We start from the raw sequence: 22,676 nt of genomic DNA, 5'->3' as shown, positions 1-22,676 counted from the left end.
AGACATGATCTATGCACACAGCTATGTTGAAATGATGGAGCATAACAACTCCTAAGGCGCCGTTACAGTCTATTGTCCCTACAAACTATATATTTAACAGACCCTAAATATCCTGTGACACAGCCAACCAGAACAACTCCATTGGTGCCGTTCTGGCCAATCAAGTCAACAATGTTTCATTTTAAAGTGCCAAAATAGGGGTTTACCCAGTAAAGTGAAATACGCATGGGTAAACATGTATTGGACATATATGCGAGTCTGCATGTGTTATAAAGACACAAGCACCCCATGCCTGTGTAGCAAATGTTTTCCCTTGGTTATGATACACACAAAGCATGTGTTACACACACCTAATGTTCGTAAACATCACAAAAACAACTATACAGTGGACATCATGATGCACGGCTAGATCTCCCTACAGGACTGAAAGATACAGTTCCTTTAGCTGCAGGGAATGTTGTTGCTTGTCCTAAGCTGTTGGCCCTCTTTGGCACTGCCTCAACTAAAGTAGGTCATATAACCCAAGGTCATGTCCCTTCCCAGGGTGGTCCTCATCCAAGGACTGGTGGATATAAGTGTATAAAAGCTCACCCCTTCCATCCAATTTGGGATAATTCTGATTGGCCATGGCAGTCTAGGTTGGCTAAAGCCTTGGTTCGACTGCATCACAGTCCTGTCCTGCTTTCATCCTTTACCTTCCACAGGAAGCAATCAGAAAGAACACTCCCCCATAAACCTGCTCACCAATCTCCATCTCAGAGTCTGCCTCTCAGGGAACTCAAATCTGTGGCACGCTTGTTTGTAAACAATGTCTAAATATGAGGGTGGAAAGGTATGCTTAAAAAATTACAAGGTGTTATGACAGAAACACTGTGAAAAATGATCTAAAACTGTATTATGGGTTACAGGAACAAATTCATAAATCTAATTTATGGAGCTTTACATTTAAGGAAACTGAGATAATTCCAAAATGGACAATTTTGAAGACAGTTAAACTGGATTTGTCCCAATCCACTGCACCAATCTTATTGCACATGATTATTATTTATCCTCTTTGATCTCAGAAGGAAATCTGATTCTTAGAAGACAAAGTTGTGTCTTCTGGAACTTCATAAAAATTAAGATGGATATTTTGATTATAAGAGAACCAAATCTACCATCACAGGAGTCCTTTAACATCATGTCTAATTTACTCTTTTGACTGCAATGAACCTACCAAAGAGAGATAGATACTAGGTCTAGAAACTAAACAAAGCCTTTACAACCACAAAAATATGTTCAAAACAGAGCCATTATTTGGGAGAGAGATTGCGTTAAGAAGAGCTTACGAACATAACATCCCTGAATATAGTGGACTTTTTCAGTGTCCCAAATTCAACCCCAATAAAGTCATCTACTGATACAACAACTCCCTTCAACTGGGAAACCAGGGCTCTTTGAGGTTCTGTAGAAACCATTTTTGTCACTTATCTCCATAGGCTTGGTTACATGCAGTGGAATATGTTTTAGGTCGCTTAGGCTTATTATTATTATGTTTTCAATCTTAACGTAATCTCTCTCCTGTGGCTCCCAAAACAAAATAAGGTATTCTTATTTCAGAACCTCAGACTTCTTTCTTCCAAATGAATTAAGAAAAGTCAATGAGGAATACTTAATATTAACCTGCAGTATTTGAAGTTAATAGTGTCTGAAGCTTGAACTTCAATCGATGATATAAACTCAACAATACAGGGTCACAATGTCAGACAAACAGAGAGATTCACTGTTGGAAGCAAGGGATGTCCAGTGCCTATTTTCTACTAGGTTTAGTGCAAACCTATCGGGATGTTGCTATTCTAAGCCTGCTTAATGTGACAGAGAGCTTTCACTGAAAAGCAGAGTTGCTACAAAATGCTGAATGTATTTCTCATTTTTTCCCCAAAACTAAATGGTATAAACATATTCTATTTTAAATATTCTCTATGTTAATATTCCAAACAAAAATTTTAGATGCATTTTCAAAGAAATAGTTCATTCATAACATTAGTCAAAGGCAAATGACTTTTCATAATTTAACAATAAGTATGATTATTTAAAGAAAATAACTTGATTTTTGGTGGAATAACATTTCTGAAATGTATTAATACTAAATATATTTAGCCAAATGATTTTCAATGAGGTGTAATTTTGTCCTCCCTCCCCCCAATAGGAAACATTTGGCAATGTCTGGAGATATTTTTGGCTGTCACAAAAGGAGGGGTACTACTGGCATCTAATGAGTAGAGGCCAGGTTAGCTCCTTCATGACAAATAATTATCCAGCCAAAAATGTCAATAATGCTGAGGTTAAGAAACCCTGATCTAAACTAATAAATCCTAAGTTTTCATAGCTTTATTTATAAATGAGTTAGAAAAGAGTTTAACTATGTGAGTTGGTCACATAGTTGCCAACATTTGAAAAATATAACTCTGTTACCTTTTTCTGACCCATTATTTTGTGAGGATCTCATATCTGTGACAAAATAGTGTATTAGTTCTACATATTCAAAGATTGCCAAGAGTTTAGTCTAAAAGGCATGGGAAACATAAGAAAGTGCCTACTCTGTACCAGAAGCTGTGCTAAGTATACTCACATATATGTTACTTCATTGTAGCCCAAATTATAGTTAAAAAAATTTGAGATTCGGAGAAGTTATTCAACACCAAATATCACACATGTGCTAAGTGACAACTCAGTGCCTCCTATATAAATATAAATATAAATATTTAAACTCATTAACACTTTGTCATATACACAGACAGCTTCTGAACCATTAATGGTGGTTAATGGGGTGAGGAGGGTAGTAAGCTTTTGACCACATATCTGTCTGTACTATTAGAATTTTCAGTAATCATACATCACTTTTATTTGAAAACTAATACATTTTAAAAGACTCAATGAAACAAATCACTGATATCTTTCCTATATTAATTTTATAATTAACCCTTGACAAAAATTATGAAGTAGGAGATGGTCTCTAATGTCTGTATCCATTCTCTTGTTTTTAACCCAATTTCCCACTCAGTATTCCTAGGCTAAAACTTGTTTACCTACCCAGGACCCAAAAAAGTATCTTATAGTTATTCACATTATGATTACATATGTTATTATTTTATGGTACTCACTAGCATAGGACAGTATCTTAGGTCGAAAGAATGACTCTCTGTTTATGGCTAGTATCAGAGTGGAAGAAGGGGTTTGGGAGCAAGGCTTTTCTTGTCCTGTGATTCTGAAACCTTACGCTATAGACAACCATCTACTCAGGCAATTCTTCAAGAGCAGCTCTGCCTTGTGAGCCCACTGCCAAGGATGGAACACTTAATGGGGAAGGGGCACTTAAGTGATTGACAGATCCAGTGACTGGTATGTGCATGGCAAGTCCCAAGTATATAAAAGTTTATGGCTTAACCGAAACTCAAAGACCCACCATTCCCACAGATAGCTTCTCTCCTACCTGATGCAAACGTTCCACTTAGAGGATCAATTGGTGGCAGAGGGGAGAGTCTGATAATGATGAATGTAACACACTATATATTCATACAGTCAATGTATCTATAGGGTCTTTGCAGATATAATCAAGTTAAAATAAGGTCAAAATGGTTTAGGGTGGACCCTAAATCCAGTGACTGACATCCTTATACAAAGAGAGGGATTTGGAAACACAAGGACATACACAGATGGAAGACAGCCACGTGAAGAGGGAGACAGAAATAGGAGTGATGCAGATACAAGCCAAGGAATGGCATTTCATTCATCAAATAATCAGGATTTTTCAACCAATGTAGGACAGTAGCCTCTCAGATGGCCTGCCTATTTCCATTCTTAGCCTCCTACAGTCTGTTCTTGCACATTAGGCAGAATGATCTTTTTATTTATTTATTTATTTATTTAGTCTTTTTGCCATTTCTTGGGCCGCTCCCACGGCACATGGAGATTCCCAGGCCAGGGATCTATAATCGAAGCTGTAGCCACCGGCCTAGGCCAGAGCCACAGCAACGTTGGATCCAAGCCGTGTCTGCAACCTACACCACAGCTCATGGCAACACCAGATCGTTAACCCACTGAGCAAGGCCAGGGATCGAACCCGCAACTTCATGGTTCCTAGTCGGATTGGTTAACCACTGAGCCACGACGGGAACTCCCAGAATGATCTTTTTATAAATAAATCACATCACGTCAATGCCCCGGACAAAACCAGTCTAGGAATTCCTATCACACTCAAGGCGAAACACAAAGCCCTTCCAGGGCTTAAAGGTCTAAAATGTTCTGCTTCCGCCTATCCCTTCACTTCCTGTTCCACTGCTCTCCCTTCCCTCATGCAGCTCTTGCTGTGCTGGCCTTCTTGTTGCTGGTCCTGCACTCTAAGGGCCTCTAAGTTTATTGTTCCCACTGCCTGGATGCTCTTCACATGGCCTACACAGAACTCTTTTCACATCTCTCTACTCAGTGCCACTTCCTTCGAGTTCCTGCTAGCCTATCTAAAAGAACAACCCCAAAACTCCCTATTCCCTTAACTTGCTTCTTTTTTTCTTATGTCACTGATTCACCCCCTGATGTTACTGACATTACACTTAATTTATTGTATTTGTTTATTTTTTTCCTCATCTGCATTCCCCTATTAGAAATGTAAGCTCTGTGACAACAGAGGTTTTTTTCTGATTTGTTCACTGTTGTATCTCCAGTGTCTAGAACAGTGTCTATTATAGAATAAGCACTTGATAACTTGTTGAATCAAAAGAAATAAATGAATTCATCTTGTGAGTTGCTTTGTTTTCTATTCTGCTCAGGTTGATAGGAAGCTTAGTAATAAATTCAATGATGAGTCATGGTAATGTCTTAGCCTTCACCATGAGCATATATGCTTCTTCCCTTTTTAATAATCTGATAGTCTATTTCATTCTTGTAACTTCACATATCCCCCTTAGTATATGATCTTTCTATATCTTTTGGAATGGGACAGAAAAACACCAAGAGGCAGGAAGGTTGGGTACCTGGTCATGTACCAGGGAGGCAACCCTCACTACATGGGAAAGGGTCTATTTGTTAATCAGCAGAGATGCTTGAATGTGATACAATACAGCCCTCAAGCTAGAAGCCCAAATCTTTGACTGCAGGCTGATACTTGGGAGCCTGGAAAGAGCCAGATAAGGAGTCAGCGTGTATAGGAGAGCCAGTGAAGGAGGGAAGCATGTTTTACCTTTTCATTCCTGCAGTTGTTCAGCCCCATGTTATTCATGGTGGACAGCTTCCCATCAACACCATGTGGCTGCTGCTGCTGTTGCTCCCGCTGGATTTGTTCTCGCATCTTCCGAGCCTCCTGAATAGCTTTCATCACTGTATCCTGATCCCCAAACAGGGCAGGGGAGTTGAGACTGGACAGGATATCTGCATACACAGGATGCATTATTAGAGGCTTGTAAGGTTAGACTCTTAAAAAACACCGCTACTATCCATTCCCCTGTAGAAGGCCGCATTCTCCGCACAGGGAAGAGGCACATTTGCTATTAAGAAAACGGCAACAGAGCACAGGAATCCAGGGCAATGGAACGGTGCCGATTTTTGAAGCCCTTGGAGGATGCCCTTGCATTCCAGTTTGTCTGAACTCTGTCAATCCACCTCCTCACAGATGAAGGTTCCTAGATTCCCATATACAGGTATGTATCTTTCCTAGCTATCTCTAACAATCGGCGGGAGAGTAGTAGGCAGAAGTGGGTAGGGAGGGGCACAGAGACACCTGCGCAGGCTGCCCATTATATCTGGTGTGCTAATGCAGGAAAGCTGTTTCTGGCCTAGCAGAAAGAATTTGTGAGGCCAAATGTGTACTTTGGTGATGTCTGTATCTGTGTTTTCATATGTCCACGGCAGGAGAGAGGGGGTAGGAAGGAACACACCGCACTCTCCATTCCCCAATCACTGGCTGGTTAATGAAGCATTCTCTCATCATGCTGCCTCAGTTATTTACCAAGAGAATGACAACCCATTTCCTGCCCCCAACCCGAACACCCACTGCTCTCAGCTCCCTGCCTTCATGATAGTGAGGCTATATGTGTGGGAATGGATTTCACATAAGGACAAAGCTTCACATAAAGTGAAAACACTTACTTTCATTATATTCCATGCAAAACAGAAGGTCAAAATTCAAAATTAAACTAATTTTCCTTCATATCTTGCATTTTTACTATATTAAGTCAAAATTAATACTGTATTTTACTGTATTAAGTTAAAATTAATACTTTAGATTAGCCTTTCCAGTTTTAGACAAAGTAATTGCTTGCTGACAGATTTCAGCTGCTGTATAAAGTTTATTGTGATCTATTTGCTTGTATCCCAGTATGAGCATTTCATAGCACGTGTGTGTGTGTGTGTGTGTGTGTGTGTGTGTGTGTGTGTGTGTGAGAGAGAGTTTGTCTCTGTGTGTACACATACCTCACAGAGGCAGGACACAGGAAACTAGACTACAGTCAATCTCACACCACATCTGTGTGTGTGCAGTTCATATGCACACGCAATTGAGAATAGAAAATATTCCCAACACTATTTATGGGAAAGATTTAAAAAGTGAAATAGTCACTTTTTACGATACAGAAAACTCATAACTTTTTCTCTGAAGCTTTGATGATTAAAAAATTCTATCCAGTATTGTCTAGACAGGAGTGATAAGACTTTAGCAAATTTCTAGCTCATGATCTAAGGAATACACTCTGCTAAAGTATAAAGTCCATAAGAGCAGGGCCTGTGATACAGTCATCTTTGGCCCTCACAGTGCTTAGAATAGTAAACAAATGCTTTCCAAACAAAATTCAGAAGCGGATTATAGGAGGGCCATTTCAAGATTGAGTCTATTATTTATTCTATGTTGGCTTTTCCCCACTCATCTCACAGCTTCCAACAATCCAGCAATCACATTCACATGCTGGAAATGATTCATTTCTCTCTCCCACAGCAACACCACTGACTTGGAGGGAAAACCTCCAGGCCCTTGAAAGAGGCATCCAGACTCCAAATGAGAATAGGCTGCTGTATGGATCTTAATGTCCCCAATTTCCAATGAGGAGAATTTACATCTCACCATCAGAAGATTCACTTAGCTTCAGCATAAGCCCAGTGAATATTCCAACTGTGAGTTTACAAAATGAGAACTGAATTTTATGTGAGAGGACACGGATTCTAGCATAGACTCTTCTAATTAATAGCCTCATGGCTGTGGGCAAGTCATTTTCCCCATAAGATCACAATTTACTTTATTATTCAATGAGAGTAATAATAATAATAACACACCATCTGACACATAAGATCACTGTGAAAAATAAAATGAAATAAGATAGGCAAAATGTTTTTAAACTGTAAATGGCTATACTAACACATTATTTTATTTATTACAGTGAGCATTTCAGGCTCCAGGAGTCAATAATACAAGGAAAGGAGTATGATGAAGAAATGCTAGTTCTCTCCCTAACCCCTTTGAACCTCTGGGTCTTTATGCAAAAATTAGAAGTCCTACAGAGTATAGTAACAATAATGTTCACACTTAGTTGGCTCTCTGCACCTGACAAGTGCTTTCACATGTACTGTTTCATTCCACATATTTATGTAAATGTGTTAGTATTAGTTCCTCCAGTCTGTTTAAATTGCATGTCTTTTGACATAGAAAACAGACTTGCAGTTGCCAGGGGCGAAGGGGAAGAGAGTGGGAGAGACTGGCAGTTTAGGGTTAGTAGATGCAAACTACTACATTTAGAATGGATAAACATTCTAAAGGTCCTGCTGTATAGCACAGGGAACTATATACAATCTCCTGGGATAGACCATGATGGAAAATACTTTTTTAAAGGAATATATACATATATGAATGAGTCACTTTGCGGTACAGAAGAAATTAGCACAACATTAGTAAATCAACTAGACTTCAATTTTTAAAAGGCACATAAATTGCATGTCTTTCGGGTGCCAGGCACTATTAGGCATTCTATGTGTCATTTTTTTCTTTTAATTCTTATAACAACCTATGAGCTAGATAGTAATATTTCCTTTCCAGAGATTGGAAACTGAGTTCAAAAACATTAAATAATCTTCACAGAGTCACAGAGCTAGTAAGTAAAAGCTCTCAGTCCAAGTCTGCCTGATGACAGACCCCATGTTTTTCCTCTATACGTCTCACACCTGGATATGAATATGCCTAAGATCCTTGGCACTATATCAGAGAATATTAAGAATCCAGAGGATCATAATGATATATCTTATCAGATATCAATTTTTATTGTACATGATATCATAAGTGTGTCATTCATACCTGCTTCCATGCAAAACTGATAAGGGATAAGATACAAAATTCACATACACTTCACCAAAAAGAATGTAAAATTTCAAAGCAATTTTGGACTTTTTGGCAGGCAGCTTTTTGGCCAGGTCCCTTTAGGCCCTTCGAGAATTCATGGTCACGCTTGCCTGCCTAGAGGTGCTTCAGTGGCAAAGCACTTGACCAAACACAGAAATGTCTAAGTCTCTGGTGGCTGGATCTAACACATCATCATCTGAAGAACCCCTCTCAGCAGGATTTGTATGATAACCTTTTCTAAAAGTTCTAGTCACCTAAGACACCAAATTGGGTTATGTTTCAATAGAAAAGACAATGCTTTTACTTTTTTTACTTTCACTTTTTTTTTTCTTGTACTAAGGAACACTTTGGAAACAAGAATCAGTCATCAACAAACATGTTTTGCTTTCTTTTACCTAGTTCATAAGTCTCTTCCTGGTGTTGACCTTTCCATTTACCTAAAGAGGATCCTCTTCCCAAACTTCCTCCAATGGGGCTGGGGATGCTGCTTTTGTTAGGCAGACTGACAGGGCTGGTTTTGCTGGCTGGGAAGAGGCTCTGGGTGGGAGATGTTGGGGACTTTACAGGCTCAGCTGTCTTGGGTCGGGATGAGAGATTCAGCGGCTGTGCTGCTGCTTCATCCTACAAGAGTTTAACATAAACAATTATTTTTAAAAAAGACAAATGAAGCACATTATCACTTAGTACGCCACAGTTATTTTACACCTCAGAGACAATGCCACATTCTCCTGCAATAATAACAAAAGAAGCTAATTATCTACCTCCTTGAAGATGCATCAGAAGGAAACCTCATTAATTTCCCTGTGTTATGCTTCTATTTACATTAACTGTGTAGTTGGATCATTCTTTTTGCCAAATTAAAATCTGAATTAGCTCACATTACAGCTTAATTTCCTAATGTGTTTTCAGGGATCTAAATTAACCTAGGGCATTTACAAAGAATTATTTAAAATTTCAGCAGCTCTGTAGTGCTTTTGTATTATTCTCTCTGAAAAGTTCCTGGAACTATAAATAGGCTCTGCCACTAATTTTTTAATATATATTTTAAATCAAACAATTGCAAGTACTTTAAAAATGGAAACACAGAAAGCCTTCTTCTGCTCTCCTGGGCCTTTGCCCAGGGAGCCGCATGCCACAGCATGGCTTCTATGTGGCTTTCTGGGTGTGGGCACCATTCATGGTCTATATTCTGGTCTCTATTCATGTTTAAAATTAATTTTTGCAAAGAGTAAGCACACATTATAATTATGTTTTATATACCATGCTATATGCAATTTATTTTTCATGTCTAAAGTGATGTCTCTTTATATTCCTTGCTATATATATTTACAGAATGTCTATTTTAAGATGCCCGTACTATGCTGAGCACAGTATTCAAATATCTGTCTTTAACTCTAGTTTTACCAGAAGCTTGAAAGCTAAGCTCCTTACCTTTATTTTGTTTCATTTATCCTGCCATAAAATACCCTTAACAACACTTCCATCTTTCAAGAAATTTAGTTGTAATATGAGCATATTCATTTAAATGTTTGGTTTTAAGGCCTGTGTTATTGTGTTTAAAATTAAATTGTTAGCAAATGTTAACTCCTATTTTGCTTCTGAAAAGGCACAGAGAACTTGCTTTTAATGCCATTGTTTAAAACATACAGTAGAGCTTAGCAACTAAACTCGTTCCTCCTTGGCAAACATGTGACCTCTTTGGGCTCAATTTCTTCATCTGCAGAAAAGAGGGCCTGATTCTTCCAGTACAAATGTCATTGTTTAAGAGGGAATAAAAAGGGATGCTAGAAATCAATACTCAGGAAGGATTAGAAAGAGAAAATCAAAATAACCTGCACAGCAGAGCCACTATACACCAACAAGGTGCTAGACATTCTGACATACATTCATTAGCTCATTTAATCATCAATTATTCTATGAGGTTGGGCAGTATTATTCTAAATTTACAAAGGAAGAAGCAGTCAGAGTGTTAAAGCCATACATGAAGGGACAAAATTTGAATTACAGCTTATTAGACTCCAATTCCGAGGGCTCTTTTCCACTAAACTATCAGAGAACAGAAGTCATTTGATAATGTAGTGATGCCATAGCTTTCTTCTGTTGTTTTGCCTTGTTTCTTTGTCTTGGTAGGAGATAAGAAATCTGGCATATCTATGTTGCAATGTACTTTTATCTCTATCTAGGCATAGAATAGGTTCTCAAGAAACATAATTGTATCATTATGAATGCCAAGATTATTGGATGTGCTTAATTACAATTTACTTCCCTTTGCTCTGAATTCTAGTGCCTTTTCTCATATCTAAATAATGTTTTATATATTAGTTTTCTCCACATTTCTTCTACTTGGGGTTCACTGAGCTTCTGAGATACCCGAGTTCAGAGTTTTCTTCAAATATAGAAAAATTTCAGCCATTAATTCTTCAAATATATTTGTCTGTCCCTTCCTTCTCTTTCTGGGGTGCCAGTTGGATACATTAGTCTGCTTGATATCCCACAGCACTGAAAGCCTTTTTTCTATGTATTTCATTGTGGACAGTTTCATTGTTAGGTCATCAAGTTCACTAATCTTTTCTTCTACAATAACTAATCTGTTGATAGTCTAAATCAGTACTAATCCAGTGTACTTTCATTTCAAACACTGTATTTTTCATCTCTAGGATTCAGTTTAAGTTTCCCATGTCTTACCCTATAATGTTCATGTTTTCCTCTATCTTCTTGAATATATGGAGTTTATAACACCTGATTTTATTCAGGTTTGAATATATGCATACTTCAGAGATATTATGGGTTTAGTTCCAGACCACTGCGATAAATCAAACATCACAACAAGTCTAATAAGTGTAATAATGTGTTTTTTATGTAAAAAATGTATACACCTTAATTAAAAATAGTTTATTGGAGTTCCTGCTGTGGTGCAGTAGGTTAAGGATTTGACTGCAGCAGCGCAGGTCGCTGTGGAAGCGCAGGTTTGACCTTTGGCCCAGTGTAATAGGTTAATATTTGGCCCAGTGCAATGGGTTAAGGAGCCACTGTTGTCACAGCTGTGACTCAGATTCAATCTCCGACCTGGCAACTTCCATATTCTGTGGAAGAATACTTCATTGCTAAAAAAATGCTAACCATCATCTGACTAGCCTGGTTGCTATAAACCTTCAAATTGCAAAAAACAAACAAACAAACAAACAAAAAACAAAAAGCAATAGCTATGAAGCACAATAAAGTGAGGCTCAATAAAAAAGATATGACTGTGTATTCTAATTTCTTATTTATTCTTGTAATTCAATAATTGCTACTTCTACCACGAATGCCACTGAGTATGAGAAGCACTTAACAACTCACAATCAAGTCACTCCCCTTCTACCATGGCAGGTCTGGTGTTGATCTGCACACCCTACCCTGGCCCAACAGAAACTTTGTGGGTGTTTTTCAGGGAGCAGTTATGCTTACCTCTTCACTTGGCTATAGCTGGAAATCTCTTATAAGAGCTGTTTTTCCTAAAGGTCAGAGTAAAAACTTAACATTTTACCAGCTAAGTGGCTTTTAAAATAGTAAAAGAACTTATATGATAGTAAACAAACCCTATATCATGCACACATAGACACTCCTCACTTGATCTCATCTAAAGAGCACAATAAAAGCGGTGTGGTATCTTGAGGCAGTGCTCTTGGTCCCTGAGACCTTGAGTCCCCCAGTTCCCACATTTACTGTCAAAAAAAGAGATGTTTTTACTGTCTGACCTACTAATTCTATCATCTATGTCACTTTAGGGTCTGTTTCTAATGACTAACTATTGTCCTCATTGTTGTTCCTATTTTCTTGCTTCTATGAAAGCCTGGTCATTATTGAATAGATACTACACATTGTGAATTTTACATTGTTGGGTGTCAGAGTTTATTCCTTTAAACATTTATGGATTTTATTCTGAGATGCAGAAAAAGTTGATCCTTTCTAGGTTTACTTTTAAGCTTTGTTAGGCAGATTCAGAGCAGTGATTAATCTAGGGATCATGTGGCCTCACTATTGAGGTAATAATATCCTGCGGGGGATTCTACTTGGTGCCCATATGTCAGGAGATCTTTCCACTTTGGCCAGTGGGAGTACCTATAATTCTCAGTCCCTTGTGAACCTTTTAATGCTTTGTCTGCTACATCTGGTCTTTTCCTGGCCTCAGATAGTTTCTTCACATGCATATGCTGATTAATATGCAGCTAAATACAGGGGAACCTTCTGCAGATCTCCAGTGTTCTCTCTTTGTATAGCTCTTTCTTCTAGTACTCTACTTCACAAATTCCATCTACCTTGACATCCTTAAACTATGAACTCCATCTCTCCACTCAGGAAGGTTGCCAGGCTGCATGTGGATACCCATGCACTACTGCCTGGAAACTCCCTCTAGACAGTACTCTGGAACAATCATAGTGCTTGCCTCACTTGTCTCTCTTCTCAGGGATCCTGGTTCTGTACTCCTACTAGAAATGTCTGAAACAACTGTTTTATGTACTTTGTCTTATGTTTTAGTTGTTCAAGTTGGGAGTGTAAATTCCTATTCTTCTATAATTGTTTAAGATGGAAATCCTCTAGGTTTCTTTTAGGAGCTCTCTCAGTCTATTACTAGATACTTCAGTCACAACCACTACTACCACCATCAGCATCTTCTTTATTACCATTAGGTTGCCATCATCATCGTCATCATCACTATACTAACACTTATGGAAGACTCGCTATATGTGAGAGGATGTGCTTCTCATTTAAGACTCAAAATAATATTACTTTCATTTTTACAGAGGCAAAAACTAAGGCTAAAAGAAGTTAAGTAACTTGCCCAAGGTGACACATCTAGTAAAAATGACAGAACTGACATTTGAAAAGAAACATCCTGGCTTCTGCTGTTGACAATTATAACAAACAAAAATTCTGGGGGGAAAAAGTACAGAAGACCACCTATTTTTATTTGTGTTACCTTCAGTTAACAATACAATATGCCAGGTAGTCATGTTATATACAGAGGAAAAACAGTGACTATAAACAGATATATGAGATATTTTTGTGACCATAATTCTTTCAATTAGCAAAATATAAGATTATTTTCAGGGGTTCCCATCGTGGAGCAGTGGTTAAGCAATCTGACTGGGAACCATGAGGTTTGCAGGTTTGATCCCTGTCGTTGCTCAGTGGGTTAAGGATCTGGCGCTGCCATGAGCTGTGGTGTAGGTTGCAGATGCAGCTCAGATCCCACGTTGCTGTGGCTCTGGTGTAGGCCCACAGCTGTAGCTCTGATTCAACCCCTAGCCTGGGAACCTCCATATGCCGCGGGAACAGCCCTAGAAAAGGCAAAAGACCAACAACAACAAAAAATTCTTTTCAGAAGTTCTGCAGTAATAGGTGGGGGTTATTCTTTTTAAAATTTTAGACATTTACTTTTAGTCTTGGTCTATATATTTTTACTCATGCACACAATAAACAATCTAATAAGTATAATAAATGTTTCCTTTGTTATAAACATAAAATATAGTCAAGTCAAATTATATAGAGAACTCCCTAAGAATTTGCATGTGGTCAAGTGAGTAATAAAATTCAGTTGGCCCACAAAGCTGGAATGGTAAAAGCAGATATAAACTTAAATTTAACCAGGGAACATTTTACTCATCCAATAAAGGCTTGGTTTGGTGCAGTTCCATTTGGCCAACCCACTTATAAAATGACTTTTTCATGTTAAAAATCACTAATACTCAATAACTCAAGTCATTGATGTTTGATATGCTTATATTCCAACAACTATAATTAAACAAAGTACCTTGATTTGAGTTGTAGTATTCTGACTCTTATTCACAAACAGAAACTCTTGGGACACAAAATAGATTGTCTGTTTCCACAAGTTAATGCTATCTTATTAAACGTAAACTGCCTGTCGTATCTCAACAATTATAGTAACAGAGCATAAATGTTCATCCATTTCTTTGGAAGATCTAAAGGCAAGGGTGGCACTGAATTAATTCCTTTGTGTCAGCACAGGCAGACCTTATCCCTCCTAATGATGTTTACCTTTTGTTAGTTATCTTTGGAATTTGGGAACCACTTTTTGGTTTTGTTTTTTTTTTTAAGGCCACACCTGTGGCATATGGAAGTTTCCAGGCTAGGGGTTGAATTGGGGCTGCAGCTGCTGGCCTACTTCACAGCCACAGCAATGCAGGATCTGAGCTGTGACTTCAACCTACACCACAGATCACAGCAATACCAGATCCTTAACCCACTGACAAGGGCCAGGGATCAAGCCAGTATACTCATGGACACTAGTAAGGTTCGTTACCGCTGAGCCGCAACAGCAACTCCTGGGATCCATATTTTTTAAGGGCCTTTCTGAAATCTCAAAATTCCTATCTACAACTTTTAGAAAATAATTCCAGTACTTTTGTGGGCTTCAATGCCATTTTATTTGCCTTAGATGTTTCCCATGCAATGGTGTAATAATTGCAAAAGTTCTCCAAATGCACTACTTTGGGCACATTACAATAATACATCTATGCTTAGCATACCCTTCAAAGAAGTTGTCAATGATACAAAACAACTGTTTCTTTGAACTGCTTGAATTTTTTAATGCAATATAGGAAGCAAAGGCAATCATAAAAACCTATAAGTACCAATTGTAGCACAAAGCTGGACTGGATCATCAATTCTCCTCTGTCACCAAGTACCTCTTGGCTGCCCCATTTTAAGACACTGAAAATCAGTGAGGAAAGGTATCTATTAATGTTTCAGCCATAACTTGGGAGAGCCTGTTCATCCTTTCACAACTCTACATGGCATCAAGGCGTGATTAGGTAATGACCCTATTCATTCCTCAGAGCCCATGTTTATAACTGCTTTTGAAGGAGAGAGACCTTTATTAACAAACCAGGTAAAGTCCAGCATTAGGTTCTTTTTGTCCCCTTATGTCAATCTACAGTTCTGAGATCCTCCTTCTCTAGCACTATGTTGGCTCCCCACCTGTTTAAGGAACTTAGAAGTGTCAGAAGTCTATGACAGAGACTGGTAATAAAACCATGGCCATTCATGCCAATGAACATTAAAAAATAAAAGCCAGAATCCAAAGGGGAAACACTCTTGAGAAGTAAGTTTGCAGATTTAGGTAAAGATCTCATAATATGGCACTATTGTTATCAAAAGGGAAACACCTGTTTCTCAGTGCTCAATCATGAAATTTACCATAAAGAGGAGCATTTTGGGGTTCCTTTATATTGCTTTGCTTCCTGCTGTTTATTCCCAGCACAGCCTGGTTCACTATCTTTCTTGTGAAGCTATTTTCCAAACTGTTTCCATAATCCTGCAAAGCAAATACCTTAACTTGAGTTACAGGGCTGGTCCCTCTCTTTTCATTTTTTATCCCAGTAGGTGAGACTGCCCCTGCTGTGTTTGGTGGCTGTGGAGTTGATGGCATCTTTGCTCCAGGTGACACCTGCATGCTGGCCAGCTGAGCGGCATAGAGCTGCTGCAAAACAAGGAAGACAAACATCATCTCTTTAAATGCAGCTGAAATGGAGTTTCCAAAAAACTTACCGTATTGTTAAATATTTCTCTGACAGTCTTGTAATTTTGCTTTCACTATTTTTAAAGAGGAAAATAAAAGAGAACAAATGGTACAACAGAAATAAGAGTGGTATGGGACACATCCTGCTGTTCCTGTTTCTTCTAGAAATAAATCTATGACCCTAAACAAAAGATTGAATTGCTCTAGGACTCAGTTTCTTTGATTGTACTAAAAGGAATTTGGCTAAATGGTCTCAAATATTCTTTCTAGTACCTAAAATCTTTATTAAAATTCTTTAAATGTCAGTATGTCAGTCATGTAATTTTAACATTTAGGAACTAAGAAACTAATCTAAACTTTCCTAGGGATTTCTGGAAGACCATCGTTCTAATTTAATACTGACCAAGCTTCTCTGGGGAAGCTGATCCTTCTGGATGGTAAGAGTACTGCCCTTAAGAGCCCTGAGGCCCTTAAGGTAGTTCCACTTTCCTCAGGTCTTATTTCTATGCAGCATATAACACAACCCTAAAGAGAACATAGTCAGATTTGAGCGGGGGGAAAAAAATCAAGCTTCTTTTTCCTAAAGAGGATGTTAATTCCTGTCGATTTATTAGCTTTGGGATGAAATCAGTGATAAATGAATGTGTCAATCTGCTGTGGTTAACCAGAATTCAGATACCTCAATCTTAACACTACTTCATGCCTGAAAACGCCATTCAAATATTTTCTTTTCTTCTTATCGTCAAGATTAAGCCATTACCTTGATAGTCACATTTCTATCATAAATAGAAAGCTTCCTAGTTCATCAACCACAGAGAAAATAGCTCAAACTTTGCCACATTAGTAGGGGAGAAAAAACAGGTGGTTTGTATGTAATTTCCAGCATTACTATCATTCAGATGGACAAATAAAAAAAATTACAGTAATCAAAAACAGACCTTTCAGCACATGTAATTAAATGAAAGCTTAATAAAGAATAATTTGCAAGAGCCAGATGTGCTTATGTCATGATTGTTGCTTTCTTTGGAACAATTTTTCTAATATAACAAGCCTCTAAAGAAATTAAAGTTTCATAATTCTGTATATGCAATGACTCAGTGGCAAGAAAAATTCACAAGTAAAGTCAGTCAAATTGCTAGAATTTCGGTGGCGGGGAGGGGAAGCTGTCTTGTTTCCTTTTTACCCTGTTGTCTCCTTTTCTTCTAAAATTCAGCCAGGTGTCTTCAAAGAGTGAGAAAGTGAAGCTTCTAAAAATTTCTGCTTGGATTAAGCTAGCAAAGAAAAGTTCTGTACTGCATGGAATAGAGATGGTTGGACGTTGTAAAGGTATTGGCTATGTGGAGGCTGGTATCATGACTGATATGTCTTACTTGAGAGTATTAAAATCAAGAAATCTTAGAGAGGCAAGAGCCCTTAGTCATCATTTATGCTTTCATTTTACTTTATGATCCACAAGATCAGAAGAAAGTCAATTTAACTCAATCTTGAGTCCTTCAGGGAATTTCAACTAGTGAAGAAAAGCAGAAAAAGAAATTCTGGGGAACAAATCTATTTTTTTTCAAAGGCTGACTAAATTCAGAAATCCTTCAAAATAATTGAACGATAGACGTCTTTTAGAAATAGTGTTCATTGCTTCCTCTAAAGTTTCAACAATCACTTATTTTATAACACTTTTTAAAGTGTTGTACTTAAGAAAAGCAAGATTCCTCAGAGTTCCTTGTGAGTTGTGATTACTGACACAGTAGGGGCAGGAGGAAAACTCACAGAGCTGGGTAAACTGGACAGTAGAATATCAGATAAGATTTAGAATGAGGGAGTTTCCATTGTCGTGCAGTGGAAACAAATCCAACTGGGAACCCTGAGGTTGGGGGTTTGGAGGTTTGATCCCTGGGCTCGCTCAGTGGGTTAAGGATCTGGTGTTGCCATAAGCTGTAATGTAGGTCACAGATGCGGCTCAGATCCCATAAGCTGTAGTGTAGGTCACAGATGCTGTGGCTGTGGTGTAGGCTAGCAGCCACTGCTCCGATTCGAGCCCTGGCCTGGGAACCTCCATATGCCATAGGTGTAGCCCTCAAAAGACCAAAAAAAGATTTAGTAGAATGAGCTTTGAAATAGAAATTAGAAATTGGATTCCAATGTAAAGACAGAAGGAGCTCACGAAAATAAAAATGTTCACATTCTGTCAAAGAAAACATGATTATTTTAGATATAAGTATAGAGCTTTTCAGATTGAAGATTTTGGTATGACTTGGATAAAAGAATGCTATTCATTAAATAGGCATAGGTTTACAGAATCATTTCACAGATAGTTCATCTTCTAAGCGAACATTAACAGAATATGTTCTATACACCAGGCTCTGTGTTAGGAGCTGAGGAGGATTCAAAGTTGGAACAAGGATATAGCTCTGGGGGAGTTTTAAAATAAAGATCCTAAACACTTGATTTGCAATTTTCTTGTAATGCTTATTATTTTTTTTTATTAACTTTGTGCACAGGTCTTATTTTGCTTGATAGACTATAAGCTTATTGAGGTCAACCTAATTATTTTTGAATGCCTCGCATCAAGAAGGCCTAGCATCAAGAGAATTGCCTTGCAAAACAAAGAAAACTAATCAATATTTTTCCAAATTAATATGCTATATAAATTCACTGGATATCAGGGAGGAGAGATATTCTCTCTATAAACGAGGCAACAGCAATTGTATATGATTACATTTATTGTAAAAGTAATGAATAATTTTATGGCGTTGAGTTTTAAAAAAATAAAAGGAAAACAAACTCAGTCCAAATTGAATTATACTGCTTAACAAGAAATGAATTATTCTCTTGAAGTCATTTTTAGAACATTGACTAGATAGCTCCTAACTGCTAGCTTCACTAACCTGTCAAACTCTTCTAACAGAAATTGTAATACTGATTTTTCTTCCCTGCCTAATTACTTATGAAGTGTCTCTAAATGCTACTGCATCATTTTCTGAAAGAACATAAAATAGTTATTCAAATAAATAGCTTTAGGAATTCCCTTGTGGCACAGTAGGTTAAAGATCCAGTGTTGTCACTGTTAAGGTGTGTGTTCGAACCCTGGTCCAGGAACTTCTGCATGCCATGGGTGCAGCCAAAAAAATAATAAATAGCTTTAAGTTAGAAAACCCCTTTGCAAACTAATGGCTTAGGAAGGAAGAAGGTTAAACTCTGATTAACTATTACATAAGGGTTTACAAAAAAGTCATTCCATGTAAGACTCTCAGATCGTAGTTCACAGTCATAATGATGACAGTAATGAATATTCATTTCCAAACAACACTGAGGTTTAAAAAATCAACAGTGTAGTAAAGCTTGTAACAGGCTTAACCAAAGTCCTATAAACATTTAAACTTTGGTGAAGACTGTTTTTGTAAATATAGGTTTTTTCCATTTCCATTTTGAAAAATGTTCAGTGATTATTTGGGATCTTGAATTGTCTCTTTACCCCAAATATGCATATATGTAAAAATGAGCATAGCTAAATATTTTTCAAAATCATAAATTCACTCATATTTTATAGGAGTACTTTAAGTACTATAAAATAGTACTGTTACTATTTTATGGCTAAAAATATTCTAACTTTATTAATAGTTCAGTTTTAATAAAGTAGCCAGCGTTAAAATTTTCGTAAGCTAAACAGTAACATACTTAGTACCTAGAACAGAAAAGAGCTTAATTCACCATTTAGTCTAGTCTGATCTCCTTCTTCCACTGATGAGCTGAGGTCTAGAGAAGAGAAGTAGCATGCCCAAGATCATATGGTTAGTACTGAAGCTAGAATAAGAACTCTCTAGCTATAATTCAAACTTTATCTAGAGTAGAAATGGATATATGAACCAACCTTTGTACTTTTCAAGCACATTTCCAGTATTGGTGAAATTGTTCAATGGCCAATCTTTACCATCTGTGTACTATTATCTAAATACTGTGCTAAACAATGGAGGTGCAACAACAAGCAGCTCAGAAATAGCCCCTGCCTTAATAGAGCCAGTAAAGATTCAGGCAGTAACTGAATTATGGTTGGGATAAGTACTGAGAAAGAAAAACAGAGACTGTTAAGAGACCAGCGAACAAAGGTATTTAACATATCTAGAGGATCAGAATAGCTTCTCTACAAAGTAACACTTTAAGAACCATCCAGGTGGAAAGGGAGGGGTAGCATTTTATTAGGCCATATTAATAATTTCAGACTTTATTCCCCACTGAGAAGTATCTAGAAGGAAGAATGAACTAAAACCAAGGCACACAAAGAATCTTTTCTGTGCTTTACCACTAACTCATTGACCAATCTTTTAAGTAAAATGGATGAGGAAAGTCCTATGAAGATCTCACAAACCCACAAATATATACCTGTAATAGTGTTTCTGGAGTTGTGTGTCCTGAGACTAGCCTTAAAGAAAACCTATTTTGCATTTGGATCCTAGTGCCATCATAATAACTAAGTCTGCTTAGATTCAACACAAAATAATGGTCCTACCCACTATTCAGCCTTATAGAGAAATGCCTGAATGTCTTTGAGAATACACACTGGCCTAAGGCCTGGATCTAAGAAATGGGTCAGAGTCATTTTACGACACTATTGTATTTGGGAAGAAAGGCATGCTTTCCCTCCCAAAGAGCCAAATTTATGTCAAATTATAATGGATAGTGTCACAGTGTATCTAATATTTACCATAATGTGAAATATATTTTTAGACCTACTTTCTATGATAAAAATCAAAAGAGAGCACCCTAGACAAAGAGGTGAAAGATCTTTTATTCTCATAATCACATGATTTTCACGTAACCACATAACACTCATTCAGTTATCAACCTCATTCATTCCTGTGTTAACTCAACAAACACATATTACACACCAGCTCAGCCAGGTCCTACGCTAGGTATTTTACACTTATTATTTTATTTCATCTTCAAGACAGTTACATAAGATAGGAATTATCTCTTTTAGAATAAGTCCCACTTTAAAGCCCATGTGTGTTCTGCTTTTGTAAATTAAAATTATTTTAAATAAGCTGTACAGTGAATCACAATGAAACCCTTTTTCTGTTCCGAACCACCAGAGGAGAGTCACTGTCCAAGAGAAGAGATTCTGACATTGCTGCTCTTCTGAGCTCTCAAGTAGAAAACCTAGTAAACTGTATTTCCAGATGTCTTAAAGCTTCTTTTTCTAACATGGCTTTTTTACAGTCCTCAAACAGAGAAAAAAAAAAGAGTTAAGGGTACTTCCAGTCATCTTGAAGAAGCAAGGGGCACAGTTTTTAGTGAAACTCCCCTATTCAACCAAACTTTGGGCCACATAGAGGACACCTAAAATACCCTAGTAGCATATGCTTAATAGACTGCTGAAATAAAAAGAACTATGCAGGGTATAGGTAGAAATAGAAGAACTTGATAAAAAAGAAAATTGACAGGGTTTTAAATTGGCCCAGTATGCTCTAATATTGGAAACCAAGCAGGCACAACTTCACACACTGGATTCTCTTTGGAGTAAATTCTCCTGTGTTTTGTCATTTCAATTAGAAAGGGCATTTTAAAGTGGCCTGTCTGAATCTGACCCAGAGAGAAGAAAAAAAAAATTCTCCTTCAAATACAACTTACCTATTGGTAGATAATGAAGAAAGGAAAAGAAGAGAAAATGCTACTCCATAAAAACAGATTCAGTAGGCACTACTGGAAGATTTCAACCCTCATCTTTATATTTACCTAATGTGCTGTGGTTCCACATAATGTGCAAGAACTCCAGGCCTCCAGCCCAGGTTAACTCAGATACTGTTCTTGGGTACCAGACACTATTCAGGGGCAAAATGCAGAGACACTGGAGAAATAAGAGGGCTGTGAGTAAGGGGGCATCCTTAAGGAAATGCCATTATTTACTTGATGGATGCTGCCTGACACTGGGTCCCAAGCCTGGCACAGTTCTGCAGGGATATCCTGGTTTTTGTTACCTTCTCAAAACAATGCTGACGATCATTCCTCTGCCTCTCAAGCAAGGCATGCTATAAAGCTGGGTAAGTTCAGCTGTGAGGCTGAGAGAAGGTGGAACGGAGACAGGGGTAATTAAGCAGACTGATTTAGTGCTTGTCCAGCACAGGGAAGAAAATGTGTCAGTAACAAGTCATTACAGACTGAAGGAGGGGTGGGCGAGAGAGCTTAAAAATAATTTGAAAGAGATCACAAATACTTTTACTTCTCATAAACCTCCAATGTCAACAAAATGATCCAGGAAATATAGCTGTGGTTTTATGGAAGGAAAGAACTGAAGGCCTTGTTTTCAGCACAGAAGGCACTTGTTTAGTTATACCCCTAATACTTGACACCAAGAAAACGGGCCGTAGGGATAGGAGGTGAGAGGAAGAAGAGAGGAAGAACTACTTCTCCCACTCATCACATATTGAGTTAATTTCCAAGTTAATCTCCTTGCCCCTCCTGCATATTTTTCTACTGCCATATTTTTTCCTTTCCTATTAACTCCTCTTGCTTGTCATGATTCTAAACATCTTTGGAGTCTCAACTCAAATATCGCTTTCTCCTTAAAGACTTTTCTGACCACTGCCTCCTTTGTCTTCCCACCATACCTCACTCTCTATCTCTGTGTACTTTCACCAAATTCTGAGCCCCTTAAGGGAAGAACTGAGTCATTTGTTTTTATGTCCCTAGCAACTAACTTGATGCCTAACAATTAACTGATGTGTTAACAAGAACCACGAAAACTCCTTCATTTACCTTTTTGTTTCTGCCTTCCTAAAATTGCTATAATTTCTGCCCACACCCTTT

The 22,676-nt window shown here is 37.8% G+C and overlaps 1 protein-coding gene across 5 annotated transcripts in view; it reads right to left on the bottom strand.

Annotated features, from left to right (window-relative positions):
- Window positions 1-22,676, bottom strand: part of SOX6 (SRY-box transcription factor 6) — a 424,407-nt gene that overhangs the window by 74,832 nt on the left and 326,899 nt on the right. For 3 of the 5 annotated variants that reach the window (XM_047776211.1, XM_047776209.1, XM_047776212.1), the window contains 3 exons: window positions 15,690-15,839; window positions 8,749-8,974; window positions 5,216-5,403 (listed from right to left, as the gene is read on the bottom strand). In XM_047776211.1, coding sequence (XP_047632167.1) covers window positions 5,216-5,403; window positions 8,749-8,974; window positions 15,690-15,839 — 564 coding nt within the window. The remainder of the gene's footprint in view (window positions 1-5,215; window positions 5,404-8,748; window positions 8,975-15,689; window positions 15,840-22,676) is intronic. The other 2 variants (XM_047776210.1, XM_047776213.1) reach the window with 1 other exon arrangement.

This window comes from Phacochoerus africanus, chromosome 4 (genome assembly GCF_016906955.1).
Source record: "Phacochoerus africanus isolate WHEZ1 chromosome 4, ROS_Pafr_v1, whole genome shotgun sequence".
NCBI lineage: Eukaryota > Metazoa > Chordata > Mammalia > Artiodactyla > Suidae > Phacochoerus > Phacochoerus africanus.
Note: the sequence above shows the minus strand (reverse complement) of the source record. Positions and strands in the feature narration are given on the sequence as shown.